A 25,187-nucleotide genomic window follows, 5' to 3' on the forward strand; every position below is an offset into this window, starting at 1 on the left:
CACACTTAAACTGAGTTTTCAGTTCAACCAGGGAAGGGAGAAGCATGTCTGTGCTGTGAGGTATGAGCTTGACATTTGCACCCAACTTTGGCACTGTGCTGACGGCCTTATTGTCCCACTTTAGAGATGAGGAAATGAAGGCTTAGAGAGAATTACATAAGTTGCCACCGTGTGGCATAGTTGAACTCGATTTTTATTTTGCTTTTCCTGCTGGCCTTGCACCCAGTGTTACCCGTTCCTTTATGAATCTTCATCCTTGTTAGGGAGACACTGGAGTGTGTGGCAGGGTAGGAGACCACTGAAGTTTGGGGAATTCCTACAAGCATTGGGATGTGACCACCCGTTGGCCCTCTGCCCCACTTGGTAGAACTCAGGAGAGGGTGTCCTGGAGATTCCTGCAGAATTGCCTTCCAGTCTCCTGCCTTGGTGACCCTCTCGGACTTGACAACACAGGGATTTTGTCAGTTCATCTCAAAGCTCCTGCTGGCCCCTTCTTTGCCTCTATCTGTCTTCCTCAAATCTTTCAGAAGATTGCATCTTGTAGTCCTCAGAGAACTCATTTGGGTAGTATTTTTTCTTTTGTTTTTCACCTGAGCCAAAAGCAAGTTTGGTATAGGATGGTATTGGTTCTCCAGAGGTTGTCACTATGAGATGTAATAAAGGCAGAATGACCTTTTTTTCCCATACAGAATCAAAATTCAGAGACTGATACTGAAAAGTTACTGATAAATAATAAACATTACTAAGTATTTTTTAAATCATACAAGTTAATAGAACATTATTGTGTAAAGTCCAAGAAAATCTGTGCAACCAATTGAAAACATTTTTCTCAGTAGCCATTCCGTAGTACTGTTAAGTATAATGGCGGGTAATTTCAGAATTGCAAAAGAATGGTATGAAATAAGAAAAAAAACCCAAGGTGTTACAGAGTAATAAATGAGCCATCAGCCAAAATCATTTACAGACGGCACCACTGGCCCGTATGAAATTCAGACCCGTAGGAAACTCCTGCATACACATTTGCATAATGAGTGTTGACCCTCATGTTTTAGTTTTGTCTCAAGTACTCAGAATGTGAAATTAGTAGAGCCAACCCCACACAGGCATTGTGGTTTTGAATGTTTCCAAAATAACTCACAAGTCACCAAATATAGTGTTAGGACCTCCAGAGAGAGAGAAACCCTTGGGGCTATCGTTGTCATTAAGGATGTCTACCTTCCAAGTGACAGCATAATACAACTCCCGGAGGACCAGAACATGACATGGGAACCCTAGAAGACAAGGCTGTCACTTGACAGCTGACTTGATTCAGAAGTACTTTAGTGCCTTTTGAATTATCACTTAAGTACTCTTGTAATGAAGTCTTACTGAGTTATTGTCAACACCCAATTTGGACGTACAGATAAGCCTAAGTCTGTAGGCTTGAAACAAATTGTATCCTCCTAGTTTGCTTTGCTGGCTTTTCTGTGCATCTCCTCATGTTCACCAGTCTCATTTGGTTTGATTGCTTGGGTTTTTTTGAGACAGGGTTTTCCTGTGTAGCCCTGACTGTCCTGGGACTCGCTCTGTAGACCAGGCTGTCCTTGAACTCGGAAGTCCGCCTGCCTCTGCCTCCCGAGTGCTGGAATCAGAGGTGCACACCACCATGCCTGCTAGTTTCATTAGTTTTAATTTCATTTCTAAGAGCTAGGGTAGAAATGCATGGGATAAATATGAGGTTTGCAGTTCAGGTGTATGTATGAAAGACCGGTCCTTATGTATTTTTTTAATCTAAAATTTTGGTGTGGAAAGGACAAAGGGGTAAGTATCGTCTTACTTGCAGTCCTTAACAACTAACATTGCTTGCTCACTTACCATGTCCTGAGTACAGCGAGAGCATCATCCCATCTGATCCTGCAACATCCTTAGTGCGGGCGGCAGGTTGTCACAGACCTCGAAGCTCAGAGGTCCTGTTTGGGGCTGTACAGCAGGCATGTAGCAGCACTGTGTCATCAAAGCCCGGGCTCTGGGCTTTGCACCCTCACTCCCTCAGACCATATATTGCTCACCAGAAAGGCCACACATCCCTGGGTGGCAGGGAATTCCCCATGTTCTTTTGAATTATTAAGTGATGACGACTGCTACATATACGTAGGTGCTTACAACGTTTCAAATGAGTAAACAGTGAGCACAGGCAGGCAGGAAGGGAGGGAGTGGGGAGAGGTGAGGGGGAGGGAGGGAGGAATGAAGTAGCAAATCCAATACTTCCTTGACTCTGGGTCTCCTTGTCTGAGAAATGGCATAATAAGGCGGGGCCACCTTACCCACAGCCTGAACCGCCACCCTAACCCGTGGAGAAAGCGTAACTTTGGGATGCTTGTATTTGAGACACATTTTGAGGTCAGAGTATATAGTGTCGCCTACATTTGACATCAGTAGCTCCAGGTGTCGTGGCTCCGCCAGCTTCCCTCTGCATACTGGGAGTTTCACCAGGCACACTGCTCTTGGCTCCATCACAGAGGTAGCTAGCCCCTTAGGCCTTCCATGACTGGTGTATAAGTAATCTGAAGTTGGTGCTCTCCTGGTTCAGCTTCTGAAGACTGGAATTTCAAAACTTTAAGAGGTTCTCCCAGGGTCAGACCAGTGCCCGTTGTCCCGTTTAATGCGTACTGATTTCAGAGCACGCGGCGTGAATGTATAGATGCCAGCTGTGTTTGCTCACTTACTTACACAGGCGAGATTGGTATGTTTTATGCCACAGTTAGGCGTTTTTAACAATTTGATCATTTTCTCAATACTATCGTGTACACAAACTGCCTAGGCAGGTTGTTAATGTCATGCGGTACCTAAGGACAGAATGAAACTTTTTCTTCTTTTTAAAAATAAAATAAAAACTTTTCTAACTGAAGTTAAAGTAAGGTTGCTGCTAAGATGCGCGATATCCTTTCTAAATAAGAAAAAAGGGTAAGTGACGTGTCAGGCGCGGGGCACACTTAGTGGTGACACCCAGTATGAGAGGTAAGAATTACAGGGTGACTTGAAGCATCCCTGTCAGCCCACATCTGCTGTCTCCTTTCGGGTGGTGGTTGACCCACCCAGGTGACCACTGTGACCCAAGCTTTGTCCTGGCTCCTGCAGAGTTTCCTGTGGGGATGCAGATGATTCTGATGGCCTTGAAGATTCTGCAGCCAACTCCAGAGTCCATCACTTTCCAAGAACTAAAAGCCTAGGTCACGCTGTAAACAGTAGCGTTCAGAGTGATGTTCCAGCTGCCAGTGAGAGAGGGAACTTGGTGCTTGGAGTTGGACGAATTCGCTTTCCTTTCCATTATTTTTGCGTCTCAGAAACCAAAGCAAAGTCCCATTTTTTGTCCTAGACCAGGAAGTCAAGGCTATTTGTAGGTTGTCAAGGTTGAGTACATGAGGGGTCCATCTTAGTAATTCTGTTTCAGTGTTTTTATAACTTTTCCCACAGTGAGTTACAGCAGTGATGGTAGATCTGTTAGTGGGTATTCTGCTGAGCACCAGTCAGACCTTGTAATTCTGTTCACCTGGACCTAAACAAACTCTTAGAGCACAGGAATAAGAAATTCAGTGTGTGCCCCCTCCCCCCCCACACACACATTAATTCTCTAGATTTAATGTGGAATGTGATTAAGCCAGAAAATCAACTATTTTTCCACACCACTTGGCTTTCTTGGATGTCTTACTTACTTAGGGGCTCCTGGTTCTGCCTGGGACACTGTGAAGATCAGACATTAGGCATGCCTTTACCTGTATGGGGTTAGCCAGCCACTTCACCTCAACATCAGGAATCTCAAACCATGCTCCCCCAACTCAGTGGAGGTCTGTGAGCTATCAAATGCGCTATCTCCCTTAGCACCAGGCTTCAGGGTTTTTAGGAGTAGTATAATTCGTTCTCATGAATGTTGAAGATACAGTTTGAGTCAAGCTGCCCTCCAAGTGAGATTTCAACTGGCCTGCCAGAAAATTCTGTACCAGGCACATATCTGGGTGGGAATTCCTTGAAACAAGGAAAAAATGTTTCCAGCCCCGCCTTGCCCATAATGTTCCTTACTGCTCAGTATCTCAAATGATTAAGCTACCGCTTCAGTAGTGGGGAGTCAAGGATAGTTTGGCTGACCCCCCTAGAAGGGCAGTAAAGTCAGAGGTGCCACAGAGTCACATGTTGTTAGCATTCTGCTGTATTACAGGGATCAGAACTCAGTTATGGGTGGCAGTGCCTCAGTGCCATACATGCTGCTATTATTAGTAAGCCAAGAATAATAAAATACTCGTAATAGCCTCAGGACTGCTAGGCATGCTGTTTCATCTTTTAACTCTGAATGTCCTGGAAATATATTCCATAAATGGACATTGAAATATAACTCAGTCTATTTTCTGCTTGTCCAAATAAGGTCATATGTTGGATGCCACATGACCGTGTATTACCCTAGGTCTTGAACCTAAGTGTCAGAACATTTCAGTCATGATTTTTTTTCTTTTCTCTGATCATTTAAAATATCTTGAGATATTTACAATAGTATTCAAATATAAGTGAAATGGATGTAAAAGACACCTCCATCTGACTAAGTAGGACTATCAAGAGTCTATGATTTTCAGAGTTATACACACATGTATTATGCACAGTCCATGAGTGGCTTTCTAGTTGTGAGATCTCCCACATATAATGTCAGCCATACAGGTGGGAGCCAACATGTGCAGAAGTCATTTTCCTGGGAAGGAGTGCCACCTGTCCTTGCTCGCAGGCAAGGCGGTCACTGCCGCTCCTTTCCTGCATGCTTGGGCCTTTTACCTTGCACCTGACTGAATGACACTACCAGGGTGATCGGAATGTTGCAAATACAAGTGACGGTGGCCCTTAACCTCTGAATTGTCTGGTGCCAGCCTCATTCAGAATTGCCGGGAGCTGATGCTCAGGCTCTGTCTCTGAGTCCCCAGATCCAGTGGTTGAAGCCCTCGACTGTTCCCTGTCTGAAGCAGCGTGCAGGGATGGGCTCTGCCCTGCTGTCCATCTCCCATACCTTAAAGGGTATTATTGCTAAGGAGCTCGTGGTTTTCTCAGGAAGATAATAATTGCATCCAATAGATCAGACCTGGCCTGCTAATTTTCATGTAATCAACAGAGGCAGGAAAACACAGTCTGGAATGCGAACTATGTGAATGAAAAATATTTAGTCATTCTTGAAATGATAGGAATGTTTTTCCAACAAGCTTAAATAAACACAATCTCTTTTTGAGACTGTGTTAAACTTTTTTTGGATAAGAGACAACTCTTGGGCAACCAAACAGAAGTTAATGAAGGTTATTAGGAGGCATGCCCTTCAGAAAAGGCTCTGACAGAAAGATTCCATCGCCCTTACAGTGTAGCTCATCAGGGAGAGACAACTGTTCCCTTGGAGCTTTTGTCAGCAAAAGGGGACTTGACATTTTAACTCGCAGAAACTAGTAGCCATGGTTTCCAACATCGACAACATTGTGCTTTCCTGACAATGGTGTCATATGACTTCTTTTAAAATCCTCACCTTCCTCTGCCACTGCTGTATACCCCAGCTCTTGGAAAAGGACTGTCCTTGGCATGCCTCTATTGAAAACATCCAGTGGCGCTTTTCCTGGGGTCATGTTTACTTACTGCCGTCAATGCTGCAAGGAGCCGTTGTCTAATGAGCTTACTTTGAAGCATAGCAGCACCTGCATGCTCAAGTGTCCCTGCTTTCAAAATAATTATGCAGGCAACGTGTAGGCCTGTCCCGGGAATATAATCGTCCAGGTTATGTTTTGATTCTTCTTTTCTGAGACTGGCTCGCACGCTTGCGCATCCTGTGGGATACCCTCGTCTCTGTATCCTCCGATTCTGAAGATTTACTAGACTTTCCGAAAGGGCGGAAGTCATTCATGTCAGAGTCTGGGGGAGAAAAACAGGTGATCAAGCCTGGAAAACCTCTTCAGAAAAAGTGAAAAGTGACAGTAAAATAAAGGTACTTTGCCTTCTGTGACACAGTAATTTGCTCAGAAAGTCACTGAAGAAAAGTTTCAAGTAGAACTTTTAGCATGAGCAGCATTTTGGCACAAGCATCTAGCCATTGGACGTGAGTACTTTTTATCAGTAGTACTTATTTGTAAGTACAGCTACTGACTTATTTATTTAAAAGCCTACCAGTTCACCTACTATGAGGCTCAGAGGCATGGACTAAAATGAGTGCAGGTGTTTCCTTCAATGTGATTTCAAATAAGTTAGACCAAGGTAGTTGCCTATAGAGAGAACCTTTAAAATAGACAGTGATCGATACAACTTAGTTTTAATAATTTAGGCTTTTGTTTCCATTTATGACTATCCTGTTTTAAGCTATTTCCAGGAACATTCTTCAGTGTGCCTTACAAGAATAAAATTATTTCACATCATCATGAGGGCTCGGAGAGAAACAGGATTCAGTCCCCGGGAGACGTCTCAAAGGCTTTGGTAGAGTGTGGTCCGTGCTTCATCTGAGTACTAAATAGAATGTCAACCATGCTATCAAGCATCCCTTGTGGCGCTGTGGTACTATGACAGGGGCAGGCTGAAGGGGAAGGGGTGTCTCCTAAGGGAGGTATTTTTCTACCTATAGATGTACTTCAGTGGCTGCCAAGTTGGTGGGAACAGCATCAATCTATGTGTCAACCTCTCAGATGTTCCCAGCATCCACTCCAAGTCTAGAGTTGAACTTTCATGTTGATTCAAGTTTAATGAGGTTTTATTGTTATTTGTTTTAGTGTGAGTTGATTATTCACACTTTGGCCAAGTTGTGATTTGCTCTTTGATTTTACTCTTGCATCTGAGAGATTGCCTGGATTCATCAGGTTGATTTGAAACAGAGCCCTCCCTGGACATCCAAACCCTTGGAGGCTACAGAATGTATGCTAAACTACCCTTCAGAAATAAGATTTGCCAAAAGGACTCCTGACCCCGATGTGTACCTGTAACATGTGCTCTTTCCCGCCAGCCACCTGGGTCCTGTGCTGTCTCAGCCCCCAAATAACACACGAGACAATATATTAATTATGAAGCAGGGGTGGGGAAGAAATTATGAAGCTGTTGGCCATTTGCTATGGTTTCTTAATGACTAGCTCTGAATTAATTATTAACCCATAATTACTAATATATATCTTATAAGGTCTTATCTTACCGAGAACACCAGACTTGCGTCCTTTCCTCCAGGGATCATATGGTGACTCCCTACTCTTGACAACATTTCCCAGAATCCTCCTCAACTCCTAGTCCCACTTATCTTGCTTCCCTATTGGCCAACAGTGCTTTATTTATCAACCAGTAGGACAACATATACACAGAAGGACTTTCCCCATCATGTACTGATATTAATCTAAGAAAATCTTTAGTCTTTGTGGACTCTTGGTAGTCTTGTAGTACTTGGGGTCTGCTTTTCAGTTGTGTGATGGAGCACATTTAAGAGTTGTTCATAACCTACCTCCTCACCTAGCACCAGACCTCACAAGGAGTGTTCTGAGAACTGACCTCATCTGTGACTGTGGCTTATTGTTTCTACTTATTGTTTCTACTTAAGATGCACCCAGAATCTTTCAAAAGATTTACTTCCTTTACATTGTGTGTATCCTGCGCATGCCTGTTAGAACCCCTAGAACTGGGGCTGTACATGGATGTGAGCCAAAGTGTGGGTACTGGGAGTTGAACTCAGGTCCTCTGCAAGAGAAACACATGCTCTTAACCGCTAAGCCATCTCTCCAGCCCTCTGTGCCTGGATTCTTAAAAGCATGTGTTCATTGCTGATAGAACTGAGATCTGTGTTGACTCAGTTGTGACATCCTATGAGCTCTGTTTGTGTTTGTGTGTCTGTGTTCCTGACCTGAGCCTTGCAGCATCCCACGCTGTGGAAAGCTTTCATTCTTGTTGGATGCCTGTTGCTTTGCGTAACAGCTCACTTTTTAAACAGTTTAGTGACTCCATTAGTGAAGCTAAAGTCAGTTTAAGATGACCTTAGGCTTTGAATATTCCTCAAATCTCCTCAAAATCATGAAATTGCTATCATTTCTGAGAACCAGGATTTTTTGTTTTTTTGTTTTTTGTTTTTTTGAGACAGGGTTTCTCTGTATTGTTTTTGAGCCTGCCCTGGCACTTGATCTGTAGACCAGTTTGGTCTCGAACTGAAAGAGATCCACCTGCCTCTGCCTCCTGAGTGCCGGGATTAAAGGCATGCACCACCAATGTCCAGCAAGAACCCAGTTTTTAAAAGATTCCACAGAGCTTTATGCCAGATCACTTTATTCGGAGTGGGGTTTCTACAGCCATGAAACCCAGAGTGAAACCATTAGTCTTTGGGCGAAATGCTCTGATACTTAGGCATGAAGCTACCAGTTGAGCATGCTCTCACACTGACGTAAGTTTGAGATTGCTGGCCTACTGAGATGAGATCTAATGACAGTTCTGTAAAGCTGGGTTTCCCACATCTCCTTTCCACTTGAGAATCACAGAACTGTTCGCAAATATACCAGAATCACTTGAATGATACTGCGGTGAGTCTAGCCTTGTCCCTGCAGATCTGTTAAGGCCCCCGTCATGAGAGGAAGAGCAAGGCCAGCCAGGCGTATCACATTGTTTCAGCTCACACCGGATGAGCTGCCAACTAAGAGATTTCTGTTCTCTTGGAGACACCATAGATGTGGCCAGTCCGACGAACAATGACCTCAGTCTGCCACTCAGCAAAGGTGAAAGGCGCCAGTGGCTGGTCACTAACGTGGTCCAAAGCTTACCAGACCATGTGAAAGGACATCACAGAGCCAGTCACATCCTGGATGCCTTTCTTGTCGGTAGAGATAGACAGTGATGCCTAAGTTACAACAGACAGGGTTGACATTGTGAAACCAGCTGTCATTCCACTTACCAGCTGCATTCTGAGTCCTGTCTCGTTAATTAATCAGTCTGTGACCAGGTCAAGCAGCATCATCACTGCTACAATCATTATAACAACATTATAACAAATGCTGTTGACTTAACTCATAGCCTGACTCCTGCGCACTGTCTGTCTTTGTAGCCTTGCAGGAACATTGTGAGACAGGGATAAGGACTGCTCCCATCTTACAGAGGCCCCAGGAGATTCATGTCACATAAGGAGAGCTAGTAATGGCTACGGGTTCCTGCCTCCAAATCCATGACTTCGGCACTGTTTCTCTTTGGACTCAAACTGCCAAAGAGAGAATGTGAGGGAATGGGGGTGGCGGATGTGAAGACACCAAAAGCTGTTCTTGTCCCTGGCCGCACTCTCACTGTTGAGGCTCAGCAACTGTTGTTCTGACATCCAGCTTGGCCTTTGATCTCGGGTTCTTGTCCTGAGCCTCTGCCTAGCATTCTGACCTTGCTGACTTAGCCATCAGGAAACTGACTGCTGCTCCTGCTTGTTTGGCAGTTGCTTCCTTCTGCTGCTCTTCTACCCAAGAATAGCTCTCGGCTGTGTGTTTTCCCTGACTCTCCCCATATCCTTGTCCAAACTTCAGAACACTTGACATTGGTGTGAGCTCTTTCTTTCCTCCTGAGTCGCAGTTGTCTATTCTTAATCAGATCATAAAATGTGCCCACACCTCCACTGCACTGAGTTCCTGCCCGGGATAGCCTCGTACCATTTTACGATTGGGCAACATCAAGAAAAGGAGTAGCCCCAGAAGTGATTTCTTGGAACATTTGAGATTTGGGGGTCCCAACTTGGTGTTAAGAATATGGGCATGAGCCGAAGGTGGAGATCACCGTTGCAGGAACCCAAGCCCCTTCCATGCATCTCATGATGGGAGCAGTTTCAGTTCCCATTAGTTCTCAGCATTGCAAGTCTGCTGAGTTCACGGCAACCCTCAGATCTTCCTCCCTGCTTCAGCGACTCTCCCTCCCTTACTAAGTACTGCTCATGTTCAAGAGATGAGCACCCTGAGAGACGTACTGTCCGATGCTCCTAAAAGGAAAGCATCAGAGACTAGGTGGGCCAGGGACAGTATCAAGCGTGCACACTTCTTTGTCAGGGAGTAAGTCCTGACTTAAGGTGTTTAGGTGTTATCCACCCTCACTGTTTGATCAGTAACTAACTACGTAAAGCAGACAACGTGCTGAGTACTGAGGTTGCCAACAGTGAGTGGGGCATCTTTCCTGTAGTGAGAGCCTCCTCTTCCTCCCTAGCTCTCGGCCGTCTCCCAAAGGGTGGGAAAGGCTATCAGACTAATGTAAAAGGTCTAGATTGTTCTTGGAACCCAGGAATACTTTTTTTGAGTTATTTCAATTAAGTTAATGGAAATGGTTTCCCTACTCTGTATAGGAATTTCTTTTTAATTCTCTTTTGTGGTCACTTAATAATAATCTTATAATCATACTACTGTCTTTCCCTATTAAATATGAGATTGGTAAAGGAAGAAAAATATCTCCAGTGGCCAAGATTCTTTTGCAAAAACATACAAAGTTAATATGGGTCTAAAATAAATAGATAGTTGTTTCTCTATCTGACCACAAAATAATACAGATCTTGGGAACATTTTCACACTATTCATTTTAAAATAAAACAGAGAAAGTGCTTGCCGATAAGTGCCACAGAAACTACAAGGATATAGGTGTTGTTATGAGAAATATACACAGAGGGGAAAGGGATGGCTTGATGTGGAGTGGCTGAAAGAATTTGAAACCTCCAAATGTCAATTTTTTTCCATGACTTAATGAGACTTTCTTAAGGACACATAAATATTCCATGGAAACTCCCACTTCCCGATTAGGGAATTTGTGTGCCCCGGCCATTTCTTTCTTTTTTTTTTTTTTTTTTTCTTCCTTTCGTGCTGTTCTCTACATTAATAGAGCTTCCCCTCTGTCTTCATTTGGGAAAATTTTAACTTCACTCTGTGTCTCTTCCCAGCCTGCACTTAATGTTGACTACTTGGTGATTTATTCGAGTGGGCGTCGTGACTAGAGAGGGGTCCCATCTGTAAGGCAACTGTGGTAACAGTTGAAGATGCTGTGAAACAGATCTTACAGTTCTGTCTCTGCCAACGTCATGTTTTATGGCCTCAGATGGGCTACCATTGGTGGGGGGGACCAGATAGATTTAGCCATACAAAGAGAGGGAAGCTTTGGAATTTTCCCACTCGTTGGCTATTCAGTGGCTTAACCAGCCCCGGCCAAAAGAAAAACACAGCTTAAGGAAGAGAGTGCCTGAATTAAGTCTGAAAAGAGAGCCTAATTATTCATTTTTGTCTCATAATCAAATAGGCAGGCTTGGGAATTTACTGAGAACAGCTATGTAAAACATGCAGAGCATAATTTAAGCCCGAAAGGAGAAGTACTATGAGAAATGAGAGACAAAAATTAAGTTCATTTATCTTATTGCTCCTACTGGAAATTTATTGCACTACCAAGAGAATGTAAGACTGCCTCTGCCCTTAAAAAGTACTTTTCCTAGGAATTTGCCTATAGTGAGGTTTTTCCAGAAAATCTGTTCTAAGTATATGGATGGGTGTGGATAGAGAGGCCCAGGAGTCAAGGACCTTGGCTGGACAGCTGCTGTCAGCAACGGGGAGTGGGGGCGGCGGGGGCGCTCCAGCCTTGCTGCTCTCCTGCCACTTAGCTCCACAAGGCAGCTCTTCAGCAGACCCTCCAAATCTAGAACAGGTTAATTATCCCTGACAGAGTTGGTGCTACAGTCAACCTAGGGGGCGGGCTCTCCATGCCATCTGCAGTTGCATTTCCTGCATCTTCAGTCACCCATGCCTGAGCTGCTAATGAGCCTTCCCAGGGTAGCTAATCAGAAAGAACGCTTCACTCATGTCTCAATGGAGATAATTCATGCTATTTGTAAGACATAACCGGCTCCCAGGCGTCAAGGTAATGAGAAGAACCTTGTGCGGGGCCATTCAAAACTAGAGGCTCAGTAGAGTGAAACAGAGAAGACAAAACCACCCATTAGCATTCTCGTTTATGCTAGCACACCTGGAAGATAAGCACCAGTGATGTTATTGAATGTTTTAAAAATGGGTTAACAGAATTAGCACCCATCTCAACATGGATGAGGGTCAGGATGCATACTTATTCTGTCTTCTTCCAAAGTTATGAAACTATATGGCATGCATGACCATTGCAAAAGTTTAAATTAACTTAAATTAGCATCTCTCAGGGATAAATTTGAGCTGTTTCTTTGTCCTTCCCTTGTTTCTGATTGGGAGAGTTATCTGTGAGAGAAAATAACAAGGAGGAAAAGAATTTTAGAGAGATTTTCAAGACAGGGTTTCTCTGTGTACCCCTGGCTGTCCTGGAACTCACTGTGGTGATCAGACCGACCTTAAACTCACAGAGATCCACCTGCCTCTGTCTCCGGAGTACTGGGACTAAAGGTATGTGTCACCACACCTGGTTAAGATTAGAGTAACTTAACACATTATAAAACCTAAATGATCAAATCATTTATTTTATGATCTATTGCTGTGGCCTTGGAGTTTGAACCATGCTTAAACTTTATATTTTGATCAAATTCATCATAATTACGATGTCTTAATTTCTCAACTGGGTAGATAAACTAACTTCCTAGGAAATGCTAAAAGTATTAGTGGTGTTTTTCAGAAACACAGTATCTGGGGCTAATTTCCCCAAAATATTAATATTTTCCTGAAAATGTTTTCACTAATAGTTTGCTGAGCCTTCTTAGGATATGAAAAAATCCCCAAGTTTAAGTAATTATAAAAAAGCAAAATGGACCATATACATTCGTTCATGCTATTGCATGATATAAAAAGCTTCCTTGTAGACTTCTGACCTCTCAGACCTGAAACAAAAATCAATGACTGAATGTCTGTGTCCCTGCCACGATCCCAATAGTTGGTATACAACTATTTCTTCCAGACGGTTTAGGGTGCTCGGGAGTCTTTAAAAAGTCATTGAGGAAAGCATCAGGTTGAGAAGAGGATAGGAAAACAAACTGGATGTAGACATCACAAACACCCATTGTTGTTCTTTATTGCTTCTAGGCTCAGAAACCGTTTCTATATTCTTCTCCACAAAGAAGCTGTGTCGGGGTTCCTTTTAGAAATAGTTGTAGACAAAGCCAGTGACCTCCTGCTTCTTCTAGGCTTCTTCCTTTGGAGGACGTTAAGGCATTTCTTGAGTCCCTCAGTTGATTCAATATGAGATGAGATGAACTTTCAGGATGGTCCAGTTAGCATTGATTCATTGGATTAACCTTGCCAAAACCTGCCTCGTACAAGCTTTTTCCTACTCTCAGAGCAGACAGGAGACACCTACCTGTTTATCTCCTTTGCAAGAGGTCTACTCCACCCAGCCGATGTCAGCAGACATCATACACAGGGGAAAGCTCCAGAAATGTTACCTGGACCTCTGTTCAACCCAGATCTGCCCACCAAACTTGCCAAGGACAGAGGACTGCCATTACCCTTCTAGAAGGCACGGAGTATCTGGCACATAATTTCAACATTATACCCTCCTATCATACAGGAACACAGAATGTAGAGTGTAAATGAGAATTACTTTGTACCAGGCCAAGATCCATTAGCTAATTGCATATACTAAGGGCTTCAGTATCCATTAGTGAAAAGGGCAGAGTAACAGCCTTCTAGTACACAAGCTCCAGGATATTGTGACTTTGAGACAAGTGAAAATGTAGGTTTCACACCCGTCACTAATATGTCCTCTGTACCAAACTATAGTTCCAGACTGTTCAAGGTCATGGAAGGAAAGAAGGCAGGCAGGCAGGCGGTGCATGTCTTTAATCTTAGCACTCACTAGGGAGGCAGAGGCAGGTGGATCTCCGTGAATTTGAGGCCAGCCAGGGCTACACGGGGAAAGCCCTGTTTCAAGAAACAAACAAAAAGGGGAAAGAGCCGGGCATTGGTGGCACACGCCTTTAATCCCAGCACTCGGGAGGCAGAGGCAGGCGGATCTCTGTGAGTTCGAGGCCAGCCTGGTCTACAGAGCGAGTGCCAAGACAGCCTCCAAAGCAATACAGAGAAACCCTGTCTCAAAAAAACAAACAAACAAAAAAACGGGGGCGGGGGGGGGAGAAAAGAAAGAGAGGGGAAAATCTCTACCAGCTTTTGGTCATGATTCTTTTAGAACTATAAACTCAGTAGTTCCTTAAAATTCCTCAGTTCAGCATGGCGTCAGAAATGTCTCACTTCAGGGTTCATTACTCAGAATAAGGAATAAGCCTTCTTGACCATACTCCCTTACTCACGAGGCGAAAGAAAAGAAGGAAATTGCCCTGACACAGTAACAGGACCGGCTCTGAGATTGCATATTAATACATTGGGTGCAAAGTGTACTCTGGTTGATGGTGGTAGGGTTTTCTTGTAGCCCGTTCATGCTTGGATGTTTTTGTTGTGATGATTTCATAGAAGTAGAATTACTGTATAGGCTCAGACACAATGAACTGAGCCAGTGTTCGGGGAGTACTGAAAGGCAAAACTCTGTGACCTCAGATAAAATATTAAGAGAACAGGTATTTGCCTGCCTGTGTGTCTGGTAAGAATCATCAGTTACTCCAGGGACATAGAGCAGCAAGGACACAAGACTTGCATTACCACCCAGAAAGCTTTGAGCTTTGTTCCGGTTTGCATGTGAATAGCAGTGACCCACTTCTGTGGTAAAGGTGATAAAACAAGGTTCTTCCTGACAATTGGCTAAGGGAGGTTGCTCTCACAGTAAATATTGTCAGGTTCAGCTCACTCTACTGAACGGAAACTGAGCGGCTCCAGAGTAAATTGACAGTTTTCAAAAACAAATGATTTATTGAGTTCCTCTATTTTTTCATACTAAGTATTGGCTTTGCTACCTATGTGCTTGTCAATATTTTCCATCTAATACAGGAAAAAAAGAAGAGTGGAGAATGCTGATTTTAGAGGCATAGAAGAATAATGTTTTGCCTGTTGTATATGGCCATGTTGCCTGAGGTCTTAAAGGCATCCATCTGGAAGGACTTACTCTACCTAAGATATTTTAAATGTGCATTAAGTTTCGTTTGTCCAGCTGAATAAAAGATCATTATGTAGCCGAGCATTGGTGGCACACGCCTTTAATGTTAGCACTCGGGCGGCAGAGGCAGGTGGATCTCTTTGAGTTTGAGACCGAGCGAGTTCCAGGACAGTCTCCAAAACAATACAGAGAAACCCTGTCTCAAAAAAATATATATCTCATTATGCCAAATGCTATGGGTGAACACATTGAACACATGACCTGTTCTGGAGAATGGTGGGCAGCTGCCCATCTGGGACACACCCAGATGCTTAAGGCATTTGAATAAAAAGCATGGGACTCCTCAAGTCAATTGTGTTCTGATCCTCAAACATCCTAGTCTGTATTTTTCTTTCCCTCCCTCGCCTCGGGTCAGACTCCCAGTCCTACCCATTAATCATATAATATACACCAGAAACTAATATATTCATCACTAGTGAGGAAAAGTATCCTTTGGAGGTGGGAGATTGTCTTTGTGACCTTGGAGAACATGCTGTCTTACCACACCCTTAGAACTCAGTAAATGTAGAACCCTATCCCTTCCTGTGATTGTTACACATTCTTTAGTGTCACTTTAATCTTCCCAGATATATTTTTCCATAATATATTCCCTGAAAGTAAAAGTTTCTCTTTAAGTTCACATCTCGGATGTCAGTAAAGAATACAAGGATCTAGTGTAAATGTGCACAAGGTGTGTCTTTACCCACTAGCTGTCTGCCAGAGCACTGTGTGCAGAGGTCAGAGTCTGCCCCCAATCTGTCTGTTAACTCTCTAGAATATAGCACTCCTTCCTCACTGGGGTAATCTTTAATGTGGTCTACTTAGAGCTCATACACGTCTTCTTTTATGTTTTACACTTGAGCAGAATAACTTTGATGAAACATCGTCAGTCTTGTGGTCGAGCACTGGAACAGAGCTGTTCTTTGGGGTGACTAACAAGAAGCCGTGAATAGGTTTGGAAACCAGAGATGTTTATCATACATTTTAAGAGAATGTGGGACAGAAGCATCACTGAGACTAAGTCATTATGTCTTCAAACTTGCTTAAATTTTACTTTTGGTATTTACAGTTGCCTACTAGAAAGACTTCTTTAGTCATTGAAGGAAAAGAGAAATTTTATACCAATTGCTAAGTTTGTATAAAAAACTCAAGAAGATACCCTTTAATACACCACGTGTTACACAAAGGTGGAGGAGGCAGGATGCCCTCATCCTGTACTCTTTTACCAGGAGAATGCTGGGAGAACATCCTGTGAATAAGTCAGTGTTGTCTCCTGCATCCAAAGAGTTGAATCACTGTCTCATTTTAGGAGGCAGATAAAAATGCACAACTCTTGATTGTAGCAGTGGCAACACGTATTTTGGCCTGTCTTCCTTAGTAACGGGAGATGAAACCAAGACAGTGTGGACGAATGGATAAAGTGTTGAATGGCAGGCTAGGAACCTCTGCTCCGTTCTATTCCCAGCCTGCTGCTGGGTTGCTATGTAAACCTAGATAAGCCACTTGAACTCTGTGTCTCATATTTTCCATCTATAAAAATATAGGTAGAGACATTCTGTACTTGGCCATTTCACAAAGATATCATGAGAAATGGCTTGCTTTGAAGATGTTCAGGCATCTTTTGGTTGAAAAGATGCTGTGTAAATAAATACGTCAATGTCTGTTTCCTTTGGCAGTACTAGTCCTACTGCCCAGCATTTCATAAACAATGTTTTCACAGTGTACCAGAGACCAGGTACCATTAAATGAGCTCTGTACTGAAGTAATGGCAAGAATGGGCTTCTAAAGCCCAGATGGGAATCTTGGGTCTACCGCTTGATCCTAAAGCGACCATGAACAAATGAAAATCCTCAATTGTCTCAGGTGTCAGTACACGAGGATAATGGTAATGCCACCCCAGCTGAGGGCAGTGACACTTTCCAGAAACACATACACAATATAGAATCAAACAAACAAACAAAATGCTTCATGCCAGAGCATGTACTTACCGTCCAGCGCAGTTCTTCCTTCTTAGAATGGCAGAGGAGGGGAAGCATCCCCCCCCCATTGTAGATTCCTCCAAAATGGAAGCTGGTCCTTGCTCCTCCATGGCTATATCTCCTCTTGCCACTCTCACAAGCTTCTGGGCCCAGGGCATAAGCTCTTAGCCACTCCTGTCCATCGCACCATCTGTCATAAGTGGTAAGAGTGTCACAAAAGAAAATCAGATGTTATTCTCAAAAAATGCTAACGTGAGGAGAGGTACTGCGGAATGGGGAATGATCAGTAGCTGACAGCTATTGTCTTGATCGTTATAGAAAATAAACTCAGGGGCTAGAAAGATGGCTTGCTAGTTGGTATCATGCTTGCTATGCAAACATAAGGACCAGCGTGTAATTGCCAGAACTCATCAAAAAAAAAAAGGCCAGGGGAAGTGCACATCCATAACCCCAACTCTGGGAAGACAGAAATCTGGACAGTCTAATCCTTGGGGCTCACTGGCCATCAAACTTAGCGACATCAGTGAGCTCCAAGTTCAATGAGAGACCCTGCCTCAAAAAAATGAAGTGATGGATGATTGAGGAGGATAAGATAACCAACATTCATCTCTGTTATCCACACATGTGCACTGTAAACTACACGCATACACGCATGTAACACACTAATTATGCATAAGCTCAGAAAACAAACAGGAAGGAAGAGAAGAACAGGGGCATTTGAGTAGAGTTGATTCTAACCCCACTTGTCTGATTCCTACAGTGATGACCTGCCAGAAAATGCTGTTTGAGGGTAGCGAAAAGGGCACAGACTGCTGCACACAGGGCAGTGGCTGAAATGCAGGGAAGCCACTCCAGAGCGGTAGCACTGTGGTGGGGCGCTCGCCTGCACCTGTGGAGCCCCGCTTTCCGTGGTGGGGCGCTCGCCTGCACCTGTGGAGCCCCGCTTTCCGTGGTGGGGCGCTCGCCTGCACCTGTGGAGCCCCGCTTTCCGTGGTGGGGCACTCGCCTGCATCTGTGGAGCCCCGCTTTCCACACCCACCAGAAGGGAAAAAAGTGGAATACTGGCATTGTCAAAAACTCTGATTAGAAATGGGTGTTTCATGAGTAAATGGCAGTACAGAATTGTGCAAGTTTAGGGTTTGATGGAAACTATTGATGGGACTTTTGTACTCACCGTAATGTGGGATTTCAGAGACTGAATACTATCTAAGAGGTAATAACATGTTTCACTGATTCTTTTTATTCTTTTTGTATTATTAGAACCAACCTACATCACGATTGATCCTCCTGCATGTGGGGAGTTATCAAACTGTACTCTGAAAGAGAAGGACTGCATTTATGGCTTCAAGCTGGATCACAATGGCTGTCGAACCTGTCAGTGCAAAAGCAGTAAGTAGACAGATGCCCCCGCCTCTCCCCCCTCCCAACCCCGCCCGCGAGGCCTAATGGAATCTTGTCAAAGCATATTACATGATTGAATATCTTTTTCACTCTTATTCAGACTGAAAAGGGGGGATGGGTGATAAACTTAACATAAACAGTTTTGAAGTCCTTTAGGGAAAACCCCACCCTTTCTTATAGTTCGCATCTGGGTTTCACTGTGTTTGATATGTCCTTGCAGAGGTGCTTACAGCCCTGAATGGCTTAGGAGTGCAGCCTCAAAGCCTTAAGTGGCTAACCCTTGCCATGGTTAGCCAGTGACAAGAACATTGTATTTTTCCCTTTCCATACATGGCAGCCATAACCCTTTAAGAAAATGATTTGCTCAGGACCTGGGGAAATGACTCAGTGAGAGAGCACTTGCTGCAAAAACATGGGGCCTGAATTTGTATCCCGGCAGCCATGTAAAAGTTGGGTGTGGTGGCTGGGGAGTCGGGGTTGTAACAGGTAGACAGGAGGATCCCTGGAGCTTGCTGGTCACCCAGGCTAAACAAAAAGTTAAGTTGTATGCTCCCTGTGAGACCCTGTCTCCAAAATAAAATGACAAGTGATAGAGTAAGATACCTAACATTAACCACTTATTACACAGAGACAGACAGACAACACACACACACACACACACACACACACACACACACACAAAGAGAGCTTCATTTTATTGACCTCCAGCTCTACCTCCATGTTGATTCCAACCATGCCTCTGAGCCATGACCTCCGAAGCTAGACAGAATATAGAACATTTCTCCCACGGGCGAAAATACACCCCATACATCTTAAAGCTGTTTTGAATTCTCTTAGTTCCTCAACCAGAATAAGCATCCCGAAGTCCCCTTCTCCATCACCTGTGTGACCTGTCTTCTAGAGCTTGCTCTTTGCCACCTTCTAACACACAGGGTGTCATTGTCCTTACCTGAAATGTGGCTGAGAGACAACAAGACTCCAGAATTTGGTCTGAATTCAACGCTGTTCCTTGCATGTGTTTGTTCGCATTAGCTCTGTGGCTTGCACACTGTGGACTGGTACTGAGTTTATAAGCAGCCAGTGCCTCTAAGTACTTTTAGGTCAGCTGCTGTTAGGTGCTTACCCGTTCTATGTTAGCATGTTGCAGTTTGGGGATCCTATTAATGTAGGGCCAAATATAACAAGAAATTATGCCAATAGTTTCAGGCCATTTTCTAAGTAGACAAAATTGGGTTTGTTTTTGTTGTTTTAATCTCAATAGTGTAATCTTGTGCCATCTGCCTCCCGGCTTATGGTAAATAAGTACACCTTACATGTCCTCCTAAATCACGGAATTAAAATAAATTAAACTGAACAGAAACCAGGACAGAACTGGATAGTACCAACAAACTTCCTGTGTCGTGATCCTGGACTCCATCTCCCTCTTGCGATGGCACCTGTCAGCTCCCGCCCAAGGCCTTGACTCACACTCTTGCAATCCTCTCAGAATCCAAGGCTCATCACACCTGCAAGGTTCCTTAACTGAGAACTCGTATTTTCAAAATAAACCAGAGCTGGTAGGAAGCCATTGTTCTTCCTAGACTTACTTTGGGGGAGTTTGGGATCCTCTGAGTGACATTTGTCCTATTTTCTGAAGTCTTTCCCTATCTCTGATCTCTCCCAAACACAGACAATGATTCTATAATAAGCAACTTCTCTGTGGGCTTGGGGGTATGATTACCCTGGGCTTAGAAGCCTGGCCTGACTGATGGCGAGAATGTACACACCCTGGGGTATCAGCTCTCTCAGTCTTAGGTGCCTCCTGACTGTGGCAGATCATCATCTGTGCCAGTATTTTTGATGGATGATCTAACACAGTCTAGGAGTCCTCTCCAGACTACCACCATGCCATTTGCACAGTGGGTCACTGCTTCAAGGGTTTATAAACCCGGCATGCTCAGAATTGTTGCCGTCTTGGGGTTTCAGGTGAGCCTCTCCACCTGGGGTGGTCCTGCCTTCCTGCACCTGCCTCTGCGTGCTGTAAGGACCAGTCCCTGTGCTGCCTCTCAGACGTCCCTTGGGGAAGCCAAGTCTGCTGGGGAATTGGCCTTGGCAGCCTCGTTTGTTTACGTAAATCGCCAACCTTGTCTTCTTAGCACCGGGATAATTGGTGGTTGTGTCATGAAGTGTTTATTCTGCAGGCCTCCCAGTGCCTCTCGAGATGCACGTTCTTTCTCAATATGGGATCATACCTATTTTTTCCCCCTGAACTTCCACCAAGCCTAAACACACAGAATTCATGTTCATCGGCTGCCTCACTCTCTTCACCATCTGGGCTGCGTGATTATGAGATTTTGGTCACCCAGCCACATTCATGTCAGGGAACCTGTGGAAGCGGTTTCCCTCGTTTGTCACTGAGGCCAGTCAAAGGCAGTGGCCAGGCTTTCAAGCTGGAGACTGAGGAAGCTGCCCCCTTGCTCTCTGCCTTCACATTGAGTGCCTCTTGTATTTGAAGTTTTCAAAGGCATAACTATGGACACTGCTTGTCATAAACTTCCGTTTCATTCATATTGAGGAAGAAATATATATAGGAGAATGTTGCATTTTGTGCCTATGATTTTTCTACATAAAAATACTACATTCAATGTTTGAAAGTTTTACTTCCTTTTAGAAACATGAAGTCTTTCTCTTCTCCCCATTTTCTTTCGCCATCTGCCCTGCTCCAGGTAATGTGTTGAGGGTTCAGACCGCTGTAGTCAGTGCAACACGTGACATCGGGGACAATCTCCAGAAATGAAAGACCACCACGCTAAGCCTAGTGCTGGAGTTTGCAAGAGTAACTCCTTCCCAAAGATTCAAGCTCTTGGTCATAGGGAAGTAGGACGGTCACTGCCGTGTGTCAGAGCATGCTTAGGACGCCCAACTTTGCTGTGCAGTGAGTGGCCGAATGAAGAAGCAAAGAACCTTAGCCTCAGGGATGCCTCTGAGTTAGGGCTGTCTGATCCCCCTTGGAGGTCTAGCTGCTCCAGTCAGACGCCCTTCCCATCACACTGAGCTGCCTGGCCCGGGGTTGGTCTTGGCAATGCACTTACTGCTCTCCTGAACGTAAGGCTCGAAACTGAAGTTACCAGTTTGTCCGTATCTCACACAAGTTGCAGCATGAATTCTGCCTTCACCTCTCCGTTCCTGTTGGCCATCCTGGTGATTTTGAGTCAGGGCAGACTGCAGCGGAGGGATTGGGATGAGGGGCTCTACTTGTATCCTTGACTCTGTGTCCTCGTCTGTAGAGGACAGACACTGGTCCCTAAGTAGTGGGGTATTTTGAGGACTAAGGGAATGGGTGCCAAGCGACTTTTATTAGCTGGCAAATGATAGCTGTCTCCTCCACACACCAGCTGCTTATACCTTTTCAGCCTAAGCCTGCACACATGGAAAGTGCCCAGGCCCCTCCCTTCCCCCTTGTCCTCTCTTACCTGCCCATAGATCTTCTGGCCCTTTCAGGACACACCCACCCACGACCCACCTCTCTCGCATTTGTGCCTCAAGCTTCTTCCTCTTCTTGGTTTTGCTGAGATAGTTCCTTGTAGTCCGGAGAGTGGAGTGTTCTTTTCCTCGCTGCATCAGCTCAGTGTGTATTTCATCTGGGCTGAAATTCTCCCTGACATTAGTTTTGTCTCCATCCTATTAAAACCTTTTACATACAGAAGTCCTAACCATGCAAACCTAAGTTTCTCTTGGGCATTATACCCGGCTGTGTTGGCATCAGGATTTCTTAAAGCAGGGCCTGAGGAGATGACTCAGTGGGTAGAGTACCTGATACACAAGCGTGAGGACATGAGTTTGTGTCCGCAGCTCCCACACAGAAAGCTGGGCGCCACAGCCTGGCAGGCAGAAACAAGAGGATCCTGAGGGCCCATGACCAGCCTGTCTGGCCAATCACTGAGCTCCAGGTTCAATAAAAGACCTTCCCTCAAGTAAAGTGGATTGAGACCAGGGAGAAAGACACTTGATAGTGAGCTCTGGGCTCCAAACATTAATGCGTAAGTGTGTATGTATCTACACACAGGGGAAAGGAATTCTTTAAAAAAATGTCACACCTGTGTCTCCCCCTTCCTTCCTGGTTTGCCGCTCACTCACTCACCTGTTCTGTCATTTGTGTAGCATTTGTTTTGTGCCTACTATAGCTAAGACTGTGAACATAACATTTTTATAGAAGATTTTTATTTAAAAAGCTATCAAAGATGATTTTAAAAAATGTCTTTAGACTTGATGTTATAGGCAGTTGGTTTGGGTTTAAAACAAAAGCCTTAAAGAAGCATGTCCTTCAGAAGGGTGTGTTATGTGCCACGCATGGTAGCGAGCACCTATAATCCTAGCTCTTGAAAAGCAGAGGCAGTTGAATCATTTGTTTGAGGGCAGAGTAAGTTACAGGGCAAAATAGTGTCATGCAAAAATCTAGGGCTGGGGTTTGTCTTAGTAGATAAAGCACTTAGTCGCCATGCAGCAGGCATTGGTTCAGTCCCTGGGGACCACAAAATTGAAGAACCTGGGCAACACAAGACGCAGGGTGTTTTCTTGAACACCGTGTCATTCTGATGTTTTAACCTGTAGCAATAACATGCCTGCAGAGCTGCTGAGCAGAGCAGGACTCATCAAGAATTTAAATCACCCTGACTCAGTTTCTCAAAGACACATTTGCAATACAGAGGAGGATGGTAAGAAATGCCAAAGAAAGAGGAATGCCAGCAAAATGAGCTAAACTCTTTAAAAAGCTAATAACATAACAGTTTGTTGACACAAGCGTTAGTAGCATTAACTTTCTAACAAAGATACTTGTTGCGGTCAGGAAGATGAGTAGACTTCAGCTTACTGCCCAGATTGCTTATTAGTTGAGTGGCATCCGTCGTTTAATGTCTTACTACCCACAGCTTTAAAGCAAATGAGTTTGACTGGATTATTGGTAACCTCTTTTCCAGTTTTAGCGTCCTTTGTTTTCGGGAGCCGATACTGCTTTTATCTAGAAACCGATTCAGACATACAAAGCGGATAGTAGCAGAGAAGAAGCTGTGTGTCCATCAGTGGCAAATGTCCCAGGAAGGTTGTAGCATCCAGGAAACAGGTGCCACAGTTTATAGCATTGTACTTCTCAGCTGACACCATATTACTAGGCAGAATTGGGACCAACATTTGCATTTTCAAATTTCTTTATCCAAGAGTTTCAGGAACTTCATAATCATTCTTTTTTTTCTTCGTCCTCCTCCTCTTCCTCCTCCTCCTCCTCTTCTTCTTCCTCTTCCTCTTCCTCTTCTTCTTTGTTTATTTTTTGGTTTTGTTTTTCAAGGTGGGTTTCTCTGTATAGCCTTGGAGCCTGTCCTGGAACTCACTCTGTAGACCAGGCTGGCCTCAAACTCACAGAGATCCGCCTGCCTCTGCCTCCCAAGTGCCGGGATTAAAGGTGTGCGCCACCACCTCCTGGCTTCCGTGACCATTCTTAATTGATTACAGGTTGGTAGAAGTCTCCACTGTTCACAAGTTTGAAGTGTAAGGCACAGCTCTGGGTGATGCACCCACTTTGTGTTTGCATACGTGCAGGTTGTGTTGCGTTCACTGACGGTGAGGTATGGACGATGCCACTCACAGTTGGGTATCTCTCGGCCCTGAAACAGACACGTCTTTTCCAGAAGGAAAGGCATTTCCTGTGTGCTCGTCGTTGGTTAGTCACAGTGTATGGTCCCGATGCTTTGCCTTTCTTGTCAGTTTCTCCTGAGTGGTGATCGCTTCTGCCAGTTAGAAAGCTTACAGGAAACCCGTAATGCCTAAAGAACAGCAACATCAGGAGGCCACCCGTGTTCCACAACCGCCATAAGCCATGTGCTAAAGCTTTGTAAACAAATTTAGAAGTCCCACCTCCTAATCTGTCTGTCTGCTTTGATGGTACATTTCCTTTAAGGACAGTCCATCATTGATAAGCGTGGACATCTAGGACTGCCATCCAATCTGCTGTGTTCTCCGTTTTAGAACAGCAATATGGTTTTGTTTTGGGTTTAGGGTTTTTTGTTGTAGTTGTTGTTTTGGGTTTTTTGTTTGTTTTTTTTTTTTGAAATGTTTAACAAGTGACAGTATTTTTAAAACTATTTAGTATTACCAGAGAAAGCTTGGTCAAGTTCTTATTCCTCTACCGATGAAGCAATAGCTGGTGACGTGAAGGAGAAGGGACATCAATAAATGCATTTATTCAGCAGTTAGCTATCGCCCCACATCATGCCAAGTACGATAAGCCCTGAACTGTGGACACAGAAGAGAAACTGCCCTAGAGCTCTGTTTCCTTTTGCTGTGGAGGAGAATTGTCTAGTCTAGACTAGAGCTGCAGAAGGATGGCTCCAAGTGGCATCACAGTCTACCTACCTTCTGGTGAACGTCCTGTGTCTTTGTTAAACACTTAAGCACAGCAGCTTTATCTGGGATCCTTTCCGATTCATGGGTTCACATGGTGGTCATCCTCCCAATACTGTGACAAAATTCCGGAAAGAAATGACTTCTGTGGAAGAAAGGTTTGTTGTCACTCACAGATTCCAAACTTTGGGTCTGTTCTGTGGGCTTGTGACCAGTCAAGTCCATTATGGCTGGAGCACATGGAACCTTATGCTTGCCAGCAAGTAAGAGAGGAAATTGGGAAGGAAAAGGTTAACGGATCTGCTGTAAGAACTTGCCTCTAGTGCTCTAGTCTCTCTCCCTCGGGCCTCATAGCTGGAAGATTCCACCACCTGGAAGTGGCGAGGCAAACGGACCACGTGGGCCTCTGGGGTTTCTTTCAAACCATAGCATATAAAGGCAAAT

At 44.3% G+C, this 25,187-nt stretch overlaps 1 protein-coding gene and 1 long non-coding RNA gene across 6 annotated transcripts in view; one reads left to right on the forward strand and one right to left on the reverse strand.

Moving 5' to 3' along the window:
* The window catches only part of Crim1 (cysteine rich transmembrane BMP regulator 1), a 176,389-nt gene that overhangs the window by 114,571 nt on the left and 36,631 nt on the right, over positions 1-25,187 (forward strand). For all 4 annotated transcript variants that reach the window (XM_021229282.2, XM_040730763.1, XM_005073594.4 and 1 more), the window contains one exon: positions 18,231-18,359. In XM_021229282.2, coding sequence (XP_021084941.1) covers positions 18,231-18,359 — 129 coding nt within the window. The remainder of the gene's footprint in view (positions 1-18,230; positions 18,360-25,187) is intronic.
* LOC121133785 lies at positions 190-24,884 on the reverse strand. 2 transcript variants are annotated; one of them, XR_005870764.1, is made up of 3 exons: positions 24,756-24,884; positions 16,980-17,160; positions 190-644 (listed from the first exon to the last, which is right to left on the reverse strand). It is a non-coding gene; the product is annotated as an uncharacterized LOC121133785 (long non-coding RNA). The 2 variants fall into 2 exon arrangements; XR_005870765.1 differs by lacking the exon at positions 190-644 and adding an exon at positions 5,183-5,904.

This window comes from Mesocricetus auratus, unplaced genomic scaffold, assembly GCF_017639785.1.
Source record: "Mesocricetus auratus isolate SY011 unplaced genomic scaffold, BCM_Maur_2.0 Super-Scaffold_100024, whole genome shotgun sequence".
NCBI classification, from domain to species: Eukaryota; Metazoa; Chordata; class Mammalia; order Rodentia; family Cricetidae; genus Mesocricetus; species Mesocricetus auratus.